The sequence below is a fragment of the Jaculus jaculus genome, chromosome 4, assembly GCF_020740685.1.
Source record: "Jaculus jaculus isolate mJacJac1 chromosome 4, mJacJac1.mat.Y.cur, whole genome shotgun sequence".
NCBI classification, from domain to species: Eukaryota; Metazoa; Chordata; class Mammalia; order Rodentia; family Dipodidae; genus Jaculus; species Jaculus jaculus.
This window is the reverse complement of record NC_059105.1, coordinates 73,985,865-74,000,337: the sequence shown is the minus strand read 5'-3', so window position 1 is coordinate 74,000,337 and position 14,473 is coordinate 73,985,865. Positions and strand designations below refer to the sequence as shown.

General features: G+C 37.7%; 1 protein-coding gene across 5 annotated transcripts in view; it reads left to right on the top strand.

Moving 5' to 3' along the window:
* Positions 1-14,473, top strand: part of Scn2a (sodium voltage-gated channel alpha subunit 2) — a 140,917-nt gene that overhangs the window by 121,636 nt on the left and 4,808 nt on the right. For all 5 annotated transcript variants that reach the window (XM_004651906.2, XM_004651907.2, XM_045146903.1 and 2 more), the window contains 5 exons: positions 1,641-1,922; positions 5,475-5,528; positions 7,456-7,593; positions 7,956-8,060; positions 13,358-13,628. In XM_004651906.2, coding sequence (XP_004651963.2) covers positions 1,641-1,922; positions 5,475-5,528; positions 7,456-7,593; positions 7,956-8,060; positions 13,358-13,628 — 850 coding nt within the window. The remainder of the gene's footprint in view (positions 1-1,640; positions 1,923-5,474; positions 5,529-7,455; positions 7,594-7,955; positions 8,061-13,357; positions 13,629-14,473) is intronic.

Below are 14,473 nucleotides of genomic sequence, written 5' to 3'. Positions count from 1 at the left end.
CTGGAGGCCCTGACGTGCCCACTCACTCTCTCTCTCTCTCTCTTTCTCTCTCGCTCGCTCGCTTTCTAGCGCTCTCTCTCCTTTTTTCTCTCTCTCAAGAAATAAAATAAAATAAAATAAAAATATTAAACAAGAATACTTTAAACGTAAAGTAAAATGAAATTAAATTACTTTTCTGTATTCTCCGCACTAGTGAGGTTGAGGCAGGAAGAAGCCAGCTTGGGCTACGGAGCAAGTTTCCAGACCAGTGTGTACTACATAGGATCCTGTCTCAAAGAAAATAGTTGCTTTGGGCTGGAGAGATGGCTTAGCGGTTCAGGCGCTTGCCTATGAAACCTAAGAACGTTTATTGGAATCTCCAGGTCCCACGCAGAGCCAGACGCAAGTGACGCAAGCATGCAATAGCGCGCATGAACACAAGGGGGCGCACATATCTGGAGTTCATGCACAGCTACTGAAAGGCCCTGACACACCCATTCTCTCTCTCTTTCTCTGTCTTGGTCTCAAAATAGAAATACTTAGACTTCACTGAAATGTTGTAAATGAAACCAGACATGGATGATCTGTGCAAATGCACAGACGTGTTTGTGTCTGATATTCTATTTATGGTTATAGGAAAAGGAATGACTATTAATTTTTTCTCCTTACCATTCAAAATCGCTATTTTTGCAGTAGCAAGCTTAATAAACAAAATGTACCAAACTTTTAGTAATAGAATACTTTCCACATTTTCTGTGTCAAGTTCAGCCTCCAGCCTCCAAGTGTTTTCTGTGTATAAATGGGCCTCTCTCTCCTCTCTCTCTCTCTCTCTCTCTCTCTCTCTCTCTCTCTCTCTCTCTCACTTTCTCTTTCTCTGTCTCCTTACTTTCCTTCCCTCTCTGGGGATTGAATACAGGACGTTGCGTATCATAAGCAGTTGCTCTCCCCCTGAGCCACATCCTCAAACCTGAAGTATTCTCTTTTACTCCCATCTGGGGCACCAAAATTTGGAAATTTGTGAGGCTTATATGGTGACCTTAACTATAAACTCATGTCACTCATCTTCGTTTTAGCTATTTAATTTGTGTGTGCATGTATGTGTATGTGTATGTGATGTGTGTGTGTGCATGATGGGTGCATGCATGCAGGTCACTGTGTGGGGGGGGGGGGGAGGGACAACCACAGGACCTTCTGCCTACTTGAAACAGGGTCTCTTTTAATGGTTATTTTGCAGCAGGAAGGCCAAACTAGCTGGCTGCAAGATTCAGGATTTCCTTCCCACTGCTATAGGGCCGCTGGGATTACAGACATCTGTACCACTTTGTGTCTGGCTTTACCAGTGGATCAAACACCTTTAACCACTTAACCGACACCCTAGCCCCCTACTTGTTGAATTTTAATTATCTGCATTCCTTGAGGAAATTTGTTACATATATGTACTTACTTCCTAAGAGAACATTCTCCAATATAAAATCAATTCTATAGTCTTTCTAATTATTATCTCAGAATTGTAAATTGGAGCTGCTAGATAGTTTAATCCAATATTAAACTTTGAGGATGGATGTATTTTTTTTTGTAGTCAGTCTGTTATCCTGTTGACAGCAAAAATCACTCTTTCCTGATGGCCTTTTACTTACTTTGTTCTTCCTATCTGGTTCTAGGTAGTTGTCAACGCTCTCCTTGGGGCCATTCCATCCATCATGAATGTCCTCCTGGTCTGCCTGATATTCTGGCTCATATTCAGTATCATGGGAGTGAATCTCTTTGCTGGAAAGTTCTACCACTGTATCAACTATACAACTGGAGAGATGTTTGATGTGAGTGTGGTCAACAACTATAGTGAGTGTAAAGCCCTCATAGAGAGCAACCAAACTGCCAGGTGGAAAAATGTGAAAGTGAACTTTGATAACGTGGGACTTGGATATCTTTCTCTGCTTCAAGTAGTAAGTAGCCATTTTATTGTCCCCTTTGCTGTATAGTTAAAATGAGTCTAAAGTTATCCTTCTCCACATTGAGACATCCTGAGATATCCTCTGGAAGCTGCTAGAATGACTATTGTCAAAAGAACGAAAGATAACAAGTATTGGTGAGAAACAATACACGCTGTTGGTGGGAATGTGAATTAGTAAATCATTATGAAAAATATGAAGGAGATTCCTCAAAAGCAATATCAAAGAACTACCATATGGACCAGTTATCCTAGTACTGGGTATTATGTCCAAAGGAAAGGTGGAATCTGATATATGGGAATATATATATCTAATATTTGCATTCATATTTTTTTGCAAGCTGATTAATATTGTATATAAAAATGTATTGATTTCAATTGCAGTATTCATAAACATTGATTATTAAATCGTCTATTAGTACATGAATATATATACACAATAGAATAATAGTCAGCCTTTTAAAAAGAACAAGATATATGACCTGAGGGCACTGAGTGAAATAAGCCAGGCACAGAGAGACACAGTTCACATGATCTCACTTGAATGTAGAATCTAGAAAGACACTGGAATCATAAGCAGAGGGTAGAACAATGGTTACCAGGTGCTAGAGGTAGAAAGGAGGAGAGATGTCTATCAAGGAAGAATAGTTATAATTAGTAACAATAGGTTGCATACTTGAAAATCACTAAGTAGGTTTTAAGTTTTCTCAACACTCAAATGATATGTGAGGTAAGGCATATGATAAATAGCATGATTATCCATTCCATAATGTATATATATTTCAGAACAAAATTATACAGCATAAATATAAATTATTTTATGTTGATTTCAAAATTAATAAAAATTTTAAACAAAGTAGAAAATGTCAGACCTTTTAGGAATATTATATAAATGCAACAAATTAAAAAAGATAAGCTAAAAGACTTTTTTATTTTATTTAATTATCTATTTGAAAGAGGCAGAGAGAGAGAATGGGTGCACCAGGGCCTCCAGCCACTGCAAGCAAATTTCATATGCTTGTGCCACCTTGAATATCTGGTTTTAGCTGGGTACTGAGGAATCAAACCTGCGTCTTTTGGCTTTGTACACAAGAGCTTTAACCACTAAGCATCTCTCCAGCCCTTAAGATATTCCTTAATGTTTGCAAATACTTCCTTGCGCCATCTGCCTGTATTCTTCCTCTGGGAATGCTTCCTGTGCAATCACTGGGCTATCTTGCTTACACTAAATTAGCTCAACAAAATCTATAGTCCACCAGGCTATATATTAGATAATCTAGCACAAGTCTCTTGCTGCTGAGATTTTATCTAGGCTTCCAATGTTTTCCCTCATCCCTAATCAATGGTGCAAAGTAGAGGTGCTGGTTGTTAAAGGGAAGAATATGCCTGGGGAAGGAGTAGAGGATTATGCCAGGTAGAATTGAAATCCCTTCTCAAGTTTCCCCACCCAGACCTCATCAGTTCTATCCATAACCAACACCTCACCTCACACCCTTACCTCACCTCTGCCTGTTCTCATCTGCTGGCCTGCTCTCTCAACACTCTCATAGATGAGCATTGCTCTTTCGTAAGTGATTGACTTCCTATCACAACCTCTGTATCTGCTCTAGAGTACAAAGAATTTTTTCACCTCCTCAACTGCTTTGTCAGGTGATCCAGCTACACAGTTCCCAGTGCTATGTCAGGGGAGTACTGTAGTTTTTAGGATTACTGTATGTATACAGTAGAATGCAAAAACTTAAAGGTGTGATTGTTGAATGTATTTTTTTCAGGCTATGAAATTGATTCTTTTTACAAAATAATTGCTTCAAAATAGTATGCACAATATTAAGGAGATTTTCAAAGATAAACTCTTATGCTTAATGTTGGTGGTAATACCATTCAGAAAAGAACAAGTGCAGGGCATGGTAGCGCACCTTTAATCCCAGCACTCAGCATGCAGAAGTTAGGAGGACTGCTATGAGTTTGAGGCCAGCCTGAGATTACAGAGTGAGTTCTGGGTCAGCCTACGATAGAGTGAGTCTCTACCTCAGGGGGAAAAAAAAAAAAAAAATGAACAAACAAAATAAAATAAAATGGAAAATAGAGTAATAAGAACAAATTGTAATGGGGTGCTAAGAGTCCAGGAAAGTCCTTGAACTCCAAACCCAAGGTTCGCTTCTAATTTTAATCAAATAATTGAATTTTTAAAAAGAAGACTGAGAAGGATAATTATTAAATTATTATATTTATTGAGGGAAGTACAGAGCCAAGGAAAGACACCCATGTGGCTAGAGATCCCACGTGGAAGGCCCGGGGAGAAAGCATGGAAAAAGAAAAGAAAGTTCAAGGAGTTCCTGCCATGTAGCGAGCTGGAGGGGAAAAAAACCTGTGTGGAGAGTAAGGGCTAGGGGCCAGCCCAGGCCCAGCTGAGGAAAAAACTCACCCACAGCTGGAAGTTCCCAAGTGACCAGAGAGCTTGCCATCCCCTTGCAAAGGGATTTATAAACGTAGGATGGTGGGCTGTCTTTCAGCTCAGGTAAACCAGAAGGCCAGATGGTTGGTGAGGGCAAGGGGCTGTCTCAGGAAGACGTTAGCTCTGGCACCAAGTTCCAGGGGCTGAACTTGACCAACCATAATGTTTGAATCTTATGAAAGACGGCCCTCCCAGGAGGGGCCCTGGCTGCTTGTGGAAAAATAGGCCTGGGGCACTAGGCAAGAAAGATAAGAAATCAGATCATCTTTGAGTTCTAGGAAGTGCAAATTTTTCTCTTTACCTTTAGGGATCCAGTAACCCTAACTGTACCCACCCACCCCCCAACACACACACACACACAATAAGGCCGCATACTTTTGAAGTTGTCTTGGGCTAGTTCTGAATACATGAAATTCTTCCTGTCAGCTCCATGGTATATTCTTACTAACCTATCAAAGTCAAAAGCTGTTAATTTTACTTTTATTGTTAAAAAGATAAAATATGAAGCCGGGCATGGTGGCGCACACATTTAATCCCAGCACTTGGAGGCAGAGGTATGAGGATCACATGAGTTTGAGGCCACCCTGAAACTGAATAGTTAATTCCAGGTCAGTCTGAGCCAAAGTGAGACCCTACCTTGAAAAACAACAACAACAGCAACAAAACACACACACATATATGTATATGTATGTATATGTATGTATGTATGTATATATATGCATATATATATAATATGTTACTTAAGTAAGTCGTGATTTAATTATTAATGTTAAATATGCACATAAAAGTTTTATAGAATTTAAATTTGAGTCCTATTTTAACATGAAACATTGACCAAAGAGTTTAAGTAATATGACAAAGTGTTTTATATAACTATTTGAATAAATCTAAATTACTGATGGTTTTTACTTTTTGACTTAAATATACTTATAGGCTATCAGCTGAAATGCATGTGTTTTTAATATATGTAAAACTTTTGTAATGTTCAATCACAGTAACCATTTCTGTCCGTCAGACGTTTATTACTTCTTTGTGGTGAAAACATCCAGAATCCTTTCTCCTAAGTTTTTTCTCTTTGTAATATTTTTGCAGGCCACTTTTAAGGGATGGATGGATATCATGTATGCAGCTGTTGATTCAAGAAATGTAAGTCTATTTAGGGGGGGAAATTACTCAATTTCATCAAATGACTATATCCATAGTTTAATTTAGTGATGTTAATAAAATAAGTATGGTGCAATTTACAGGACACACCTATTTTGCCAAAATAAAGAATTTATCTTACAGGTTTTCTTTCAATTTTTGATTGGAATGTTTTTCTCTGTTGACCATGATTTTTATTACTGTTTTTTCTAGTAAGCATGGTACTTGACACTTAAATTTATTGGTTACATTTTCAAAATGAAACATTTTAATTTTGACCCTGACATTCCATTTATGAGAAGAAAGTCTCTCAGGCAATTTTCTTCATCTGTCATAAATTTCCTCCAGCTTTTGATCTTCCTTGTAATGGTAAGGATATGACTAATAGTGGGGAAAACACAGGAAGCAAAACAAGCAAGCAGAAACTCAATAGCGTGTCCCTCTGGGAGGTGAAATTATGTGGCAGAAGGTAGGGAATTTTATAATCTGCCTTATTACAAACAGGACTTTTGAATTTTCCTGCAATTTTTGTAATTTATCACAATTTATTAAGGGAGGAAGTTGCATTTTGCAAAAAGATATTATGTCTAGTTTGTTAAAGCACTATGATTCATTTCAAAACATTACTTCCCTTGGATGAGCAATTAGCTTTCTGAATGAAAAGTTCCCAGGTTGGTTTTTATTTTTATTTTTTTTTACCTCACAAAAAAAAAAAAAAAACAGAAGAAAAAGAAATAGAGGTAGCAAATGCTAAAATCCCTACACTGTACTAGGAATCCCAATTATTGAATTTTTCTAAATAATAATAATTTTAAATTACCACTACTCATTAAATCTTATAGTATTTTACTTAATCCAAAAAAGTAACCCTATGTATTTAATAGTAACTCTAGTTACAATCAAATTAGACAGGTGACATTAAATAGTGGAAAGTTTTCTGAACTCTGATCATAAACTATGGGCTGCAGCCACTATCTACAAACGTTTGCTATTTCTTTGGTTAATTCATTTAAAGTTATTTCTGCCTTTCACATCACCTGAATATATAGCAAACAGCTTAATTTTGATAACCTGACAAAACTTGTAAGCTCCAAAACCCCTCACAGTCAAGCATATTGCAAAATTGAGAATCGATTGCAACTAAAATTATGGGAATAGTCACTGGCTTTTACATTCATTAGTTCAATGATCTGGAAAATGCAAATTTAAACCAAAGTGAGACATTCCCTGTACACCTACCAAATTGCCACTACTAAAAAGTCTGCTACTTTCAAGTGTTCCTAAGGATAAAAAGCAAGAACTCCCATACCATACGGGAGAAGGAAAATGAATACATATTTCTTTTGAAATAATTGGACAAAGGCTGGAAAGATGACTCAGTAGTTGAAGTGCTATTTGCACAGGAGGATACAAGTTCAAATCTCTAGCACCATTAAGGATGCTTGCTGGCCTGAATTTGTAATCCTTGCACTGGGAGCTTGGGGAAGAGCAGACTGTTCCCTGGTTTTTCTGCTGGCTGCCTAGTCTACCTAAATCTATGAGCTCCAGGTACAGTGAGAGTCCCTATCTCCAAAACACTGGAGAGCAACTGAGGAAAACACCCAGTACCCTCCTCTGAACTTTACTGTGTAGGAAGAGGCAATCCTCAGTTTGGTTCTTTGCTTCTTTCTAAGGAAAAACACATTTAATGATCTAGGAATTTAGTTGATTCAATAACATAATTATTCAGACATTTTCTCAAGTCAGTTAGTAATCTGTCAGGACCTGTCAACAAGCATATTATACTTGAAGGTTCCTAAAGCCCATTGAATAGCTAGGATATTTCCATTCTGGTATTTGAAGTTTCCTTAGAAATTTGAAAACTCTCTGATGTGCTTTTTTTATAAAACAGCTATTAAATGTGGTGGTCCCTATTCTTCATGTTTTACAGGTAGAATTGCAGCCCAAGTATGAAGACAATCTATATATGTATCTCTACTTTGTGATCTTCATTATCTTTGGTTCTTTCTTCACTCTGAATCTTTTCATTGGTGTCATCATTGATAACTTCAACCAACAGAAAAAGAAGATAAGTGTATTTAAACTTCTTCTTGGCTCTAACGCATAAGCTAAATAGGCCACACTGCTTGTCGGGGCTCTAAAACACAGTTGCCCCCCCCCAAAAAAAATCATGTAAAGTTCAGAAATTATTTAGATATGTAATAAGTTGTAAACTGTATAATTAATTTATAGTTCAGATAGAATGTTTTGATATTTACTTCCTACAAATGTGATGATGTGATGTAATTCACATATTGATTGTGTGCATCACCATGAATATAGTTGTCAGCAACAAGATAACAGAAAAACCAACTTTTACATGACTGTTAAGGTGGATTTTACAAGTATGGAAGAACATGGTTTTAACAGTTCTTGCTTTCATTTCTTTACTTTGGAGGTCAAGATATCTTCATGACAGAAGAACAGAAGAAGTATTACAATGCAATGAAGAAGCTGGGGTCCAAGAAGCCACAAAAACCCATACCGCGACCTGCTGTAAGGACAGAATATGTTGTCGTCAGTGAGAACCATGTCATCTGTCACTTTCACAGCCAAATGCTAGATAGTAGGCGTTTTTGAATTGATACCCAAAGTGAACATTCTTACAAGCTAGCCTACATAGCCTGAATATATGTACATTATATATACAAAATGTACCGAGATTATTTAATAGACAGTACATTTTATATATAAATATAAAATATATGTGAGAATTTTTTAGTTCTAAATGATGGTAGATCACACAAAAAAATGGTATCATTGAAGAGAGTCTTATAATCTAGAGAATAAAATGCATGTGTTTGCATACTCTATATGGATGCAATGAGTGTTGTCCAATGGCTTTGGGGGATTGATTGACTAATTGAAATATTTTGGGTAGTCAGGCCCTGCTTTCCATTCAGTTTGCAGATTGAACGGCATCATAAATGAAACAGGCACAATGGGATTAGCTTATGTTCTAAAGGGCCAAATTTCATATTTTTACCTACTATGCTGCCGGATAATATTGCCACATAGTTCATGACTTTTGTGGCTCTTACAATATTATTTTATTTTATTTTTTGTGAGAGAGAGAGACAGAATTGGCATGCCATGGCTTCCAGCCACTGCAATTGAACTCCAGATGCATGCACCATCTAGTACACATGTGCGACCTCATGCTTTCATCACCTTGTGTGTCTGGCTTATGTGGAATCTGGAGAGTCAAACATGAGCCCTAAGGCTCTGTAGACAAGCACCTTAACCACCATGCTACCTCTCCAACCCTCTTACAATATTACATATGCCACTGGCTGCTGATTCTGTTTGAGAACTGCTATCAGGAGACTCAGTTCTTCCATCACTTCTGAAATAACTCAGCTATTAAATCCCAGCACTTTTGCCACATGGGGCACAGTTTTAATCAGTCTAGTATTCCATAAGATTTTTTACTTTATCAACTTATTGGCAACAGAATATAATTCACTATATCAAGTGTTCACTCTGCAAATATGCCAATAGCTTAAAGATATTGAATGTTTTATTGGTCAAAATATAAGGAAAGTACAATTTGAGCCTGGTTTTTGAGAAATAATACAATTTGAATAGATGGAAACATACAGAAAAGACAGTATATATATGTATAAAATTTTAAATACCTGAAAAATAACTATTTTAGAGGGAACGAGGGATATATTTAAATTACTGAGGCACAGACACAAGTTTACATCAGTTTGAAGAAAGTTGCCTTCATTAAACCATAAAAATGCAATATCTTTAAGAGAACAGCAAAGGGTTGCAAATAAAATGGGATTTTAGATGCTATGTACAGAAGAAGGTACTAGAGGAAAGATGACACCGGGATAAACCATGTCTGCACAAGAAGATGAATATACAATCTAGGACAAGCCAAGGACCTGAACATAAGAGCTAAGTGGTTCAAGAAGAAAACTCTATGGGGGCTGGAGAGCTAGCACAGTTTTTAAAGCACTTGTCTCACAAGCATGAAGACATGAGTTTAATCACTGAACCAATGTAAAATGATGGCACATGCCTGTAATCCCAATGCTAAGAAGATAGAAGCGTCAGTCCCTGGAGTTTGCTGGCCAGCCAGTCTAGCATAGCTGGTGAGTAGTAGGCCAATGAGAGACCTGTCTAAAAGGTTGTCCTCTGGCCTCCACACACGCACATGTGGATTCACACCAGAACACACACTTATGATCATGCATACACATACACACACAAAAAGAAAAAGAAGACTGAGTGGGATGAGGTAGCTATGAAATATAAGAAAGCAGAGGGGCCAAAGAGATGGCTCAGTGAGTAAAGTTGCCTACTAGTAAAGCCTTATGGCCCAGGTTTGATTACCAGACCCACATAAAGCCAGATGTACAATGTGGCACAAGCATCTGGAGTTCATTTATAGGGGCAAGAGACCCTAGCACATCCATATTCATTTTCATTCTCTCTTTCTCCTTGCAAATAAATAAAAATATTTTTGAAAAGAAAGCAGAGAATGTAATTTGATGTGTTTTTTTAAAAAATTGTTGGTTCTACTAATATAAATTGGATCCACAAAGGCATTTGGAGATTCAGACTTGGGTCTTGTAGTATGTCTTAAAAATTTTTTAAGTCATTTACACAAAGAAGAACAATTCTACTTGTAAAAAAGCAATTACTAAGATAGAGAAAATACATTGTCTTGAGCATGACCACTTGAACACTTGAAAAAGTTGCAGATATGTACATCAACAAAGGAATAAGATGGATTAGGTAACATGTATTGAACAAAACATACATGTGCTTGAAAAATATTTGAAAGAGATGGTATCAAATGGCACATGAATTCTCCTAGGTAATAATAAAAAGATGTGAGAAAAGAGAAAAGCATTTAGCCACAATCTTATCAGTAATGATTTGAAAAACTAGAAAGTAATCTTTAAACAGTTCATCCATCTATGCATTCATTAGCATTATGCACCATGGATTAATTTGAAATTAAACATTGAGCAATGCTGAATCTAGTTAATGGAACAGATAGCAATCAAATAATCACATCAACAAATGGAAATATCCAAGAAGGAGCAAAATCATTCAGCTGTGGATGCTAGCTAATAAGAAATAGAGTGATGATTGATGAGGGAAGACTATTAAAGTGATTGATTACTGAGGATCCAAGAATGAGAAAGTCTCACCAGGCAACGTGGGCTGCGAGGAGCCTTGAAAATGGGAAAGCCCTGAAAATAGGAGGAGAAATGAACCGGAACATAGAGAACTGGGCTCACTTGTAATATCTTGAGAATAAAGAGGTTTGGAAGGACTGGGCTATGCAGCAGTTGTCTTCATCCTAAGAGTACTAGGAAGGCAGCAAGAAGACCCAGTCCTCCTAGGTTTGTGAGAGTCACTCAATGTGTGTTTGGCAAAGATTAACATAGACTCGTCTCAGAGCTATTTCAGAGACCCTAGACAATCAGATGAAAAGATGACAAATAAAGGAATACAAGTGATGAACTTGGGAGCTGCCACCAAAGTGAAATTAAAATGTGTCTGCTAATTGAATATGGGGGAGGGGTAGATAGCAGGGATGAGCTACTGCTGTGCACAAGTGGAAGCCGAGCAGGTGACAATTACTGACTCTGGCAACCAGAAGTGAGAGGGGTCATGCTTAGAAGAAGTAAAATAAAAGTTTCCTGAGATTTAGAGATTAAGTTTGAAGCACAGAAAAGATATTCTTGAAAAGAAGGTACTCAGGAAAGAGGAGAGAAGAGAAAGAAACAGAATAAAGTAGCACAAGATTTGAATTGAGAATAGTTTAAGGGCTGGGAATGACACAGTGGTTAAAGGCACCTGCTTGCAAAGCCAGGATTGATTCCCCCGTACTCACGTAAAGCCAGATGCACAAAAGTAGCTGGCGCATGCTTCTGGAGTTTGCTTGCCATGCATGGGGCCCTGGCACACCCATTCTCATATTTTCTCTCTCTTTTTCCTCTCCTTCCCTCCCTCACTCACCCCATCTTCTGTCCTCCTTTCACCTGCCTCCCTTCCTCTGCCTCTCCCTCTCTCTGTCCGAAAATAAGTAAATGAGTTTTAACTATACACATAGTAGTTTAGACTTAGAGAGGACAGGGAGCTGAATCCTCTAATTTTGATCAACACATGAAAAGCATGTGGAAATCAAGACAATGTGGGTGGGTATGGCAGTTGAGGAGTTTCTTTACACTAACTTTGACATTCAAAGAAATCATTAGTAGGCAAAAGAATGGTAAGTTTCTGAGAGTTTGGAATTCTGGGAACAAGTTAGGGACAAATGATTGCTAGTTGTCACCATAGAGCCAAAGTGAGCTTAAAGAATATGTTCTTTGATAGGCCAGGCCTTCGGGGTTACAGAGCTTCTTCCCGCATATTTCACACCCCAGCACTTAAGTTGAAGATGGCAAATAGCAACTCAGGATTGGAGCTGGACACTGAAGTATCCCATTAAAACACTGCATGGAAGTCCAAGGAGCTTTCATTGGCCATGCTTGTAGGAGAACTAGTATCAATTTCTGAAGTCTGAACTTCAACCGTGAGACTTAACCTGTGAGACTAATGACTCTACTGTGCCAGAGGGACCTCCCACCTAGAGCAAGAGAGAGAAAATGAAATTAAGTGAATACGAGTAAGCCATCATTAATGCAAGGCCTAAATATTATGGTAGATGAAGGCACAACGTTTTCTGAGAGCACAAAGTGCTTAGAACTTGGAATTGCTTTATTCACCAGGCAGAGAAGGAGAAGAGTGGCATTTATTTTATTTTTTTTTTTCTTTAGTGGCATTTATTTTAAAAAGGGACAGATGAATGAGCTAAATTGGCATGGCAGGATCTTTGTATTTGACTAAGAGTAGAAGAAATAAAGGGAGCATTGAAGCTTGTAAACTTACAGCTACTGTAAATAGAAACTGAGAAGGGAAGTTGGAACTGGAATTAAACACACATAATAAATAAAAGGAGGCTCTGGAAGGAAAGACCCCACTGAAGTGGTACAAGTCCAGTGCAGCCAAGTACATAATCAGAGTAAAGAACAAGTGCTTACATGAGAGAAGCCTTGCATTACAGAGAGGGCAGGGTGCTAGAATGCAAAACAAACCAATAAAAGTGTGAAACTCTTCCCTGGGCCTGATGATGCACACGTTTAATTTCAGCACTTGGGAGGCAGAGGTAGGAGAATCACTGTGAATTCAAGGCCATCCTGAGACTATGTAGTGAATTCCAGTTCAGCCTGGGCTACAGCGAGATCCCACCTTAAAAAAAAGTGTGTAGATCTACAGAAGCAATGAATTCATATATAGGTAGCAGAGCGCCAGCCATTCTAGTTAAGAAGGTAGAGACAGCCAAAAATGTTAAGTCAAGACATGAGACCTAGACCATCGTAAATACTAAGCAGACACGGGTAAAACAGGACATAACTGATCTAGTGACAAAAAACTTTCTTAGAATTGTGAACTTAACTTTATAAACAAGACATAAAGTCAATTAGTTCTGCCAATCAAGGTCCAGATTGACTAGGCAAAATGTTGGCTATCTGAGTCATAGAGCATAACTTTTTTTACAGATTATTTTATTTTTATAAGAGACTTACCCCATATAATTGTCACAAGTATTCATTTTATCAAATTGGTATTGCAAATAGTATTCATAAAACAAATTCATTTGGCAAGTAATACTCCAATACACAGATTTTACAGAGGCTAAAATTTCATATCTCTCTATGTTAAAATCAGTTATGTTAATTTGTGAAGTGTCTGAGTAAATGTTTCCATATTATTTGTTTCAGAATAAATTCCAAGGGATGGTCTTTGATTTTGTAACTAGACAAGTCTTCGATATCAGCATCATGATTCTCATCTGCCTCAACATGGTCACCATGATGGTGGAAACGGACGACCAGAGCCAGGAGATGACTAACATCCTGTACTGGATCAACCTGGTGTTCATCGTCCTGTTCACGGGAGAGTGCGTTCTAAAGCTCATCTCCCTCCGCTATTACTATTTCACCATTGGGTGGAATATCTTTGACTTTGTGGTGGTCATTCTCTCCATTGTCGGTAAGAAGAGGGACTTTTACTCCAGTCATTTAATAGAATAGATATGGTAGAGGTAAATACCAGTGATCTCAGAATCTGTAGAGTTCAGGCAGGGGGATCCCAAATTCCAGGTCAATGTGGGATTACATAATGAGACCCTGACTCAAGAAGTAAACAAAGAGACAAAAACAAAAGCGAACTTACTAGTGACATGAGGCTTTAAAGCTTTAGAAATGCTTTGTAGTAATCTGTCATTCATTTCAAAATGTCGAAGGAAGTCTAATTACACTGGTTATTAGTTTGCCCCTTTTCCAATGTCATCTGCAAGGTGAAATTATCCTAGACAATAATATACCATGGAGTCTGAAGAGCTAGGAAAGCATTTTGGAATGTTTTCATCATAAGTATAAATGTTTCTGGAGGTAAGTGTTTAACATGATTTCAACATTATGCAATGTATACATGTATAGAAACATCATATGGTACCCTACAAATACACATTGATTTTTGTTTTTATGTATGAAATAAGTCATCTTTAACATTTTAAAGTATTTTTTATTTATTAATTTGCAAGCAGAAAGAGATTGAAGAGAGACAGACAAAGAGAATGGGTATACTGGGGTCTCCAGCCACTGGAAAAGAACTCCAGATGCATGTGTCACTCTGTGCATCTGGCTTTATGGGGGTATTGGAAATCAAATTCAGGTCCTTACTCAAGTACCAAACCACTAAGCCATCTCTCAAGCCACATTATTAATATTTTTGAAGAGAGGAGACTTGAGGGTAAACATAGATCCAACCTAGGACTTACCATTTTCCAGTACTTATCACTCCTGTGACCCAGGGCAATTCCTGGTTCTCCAAGG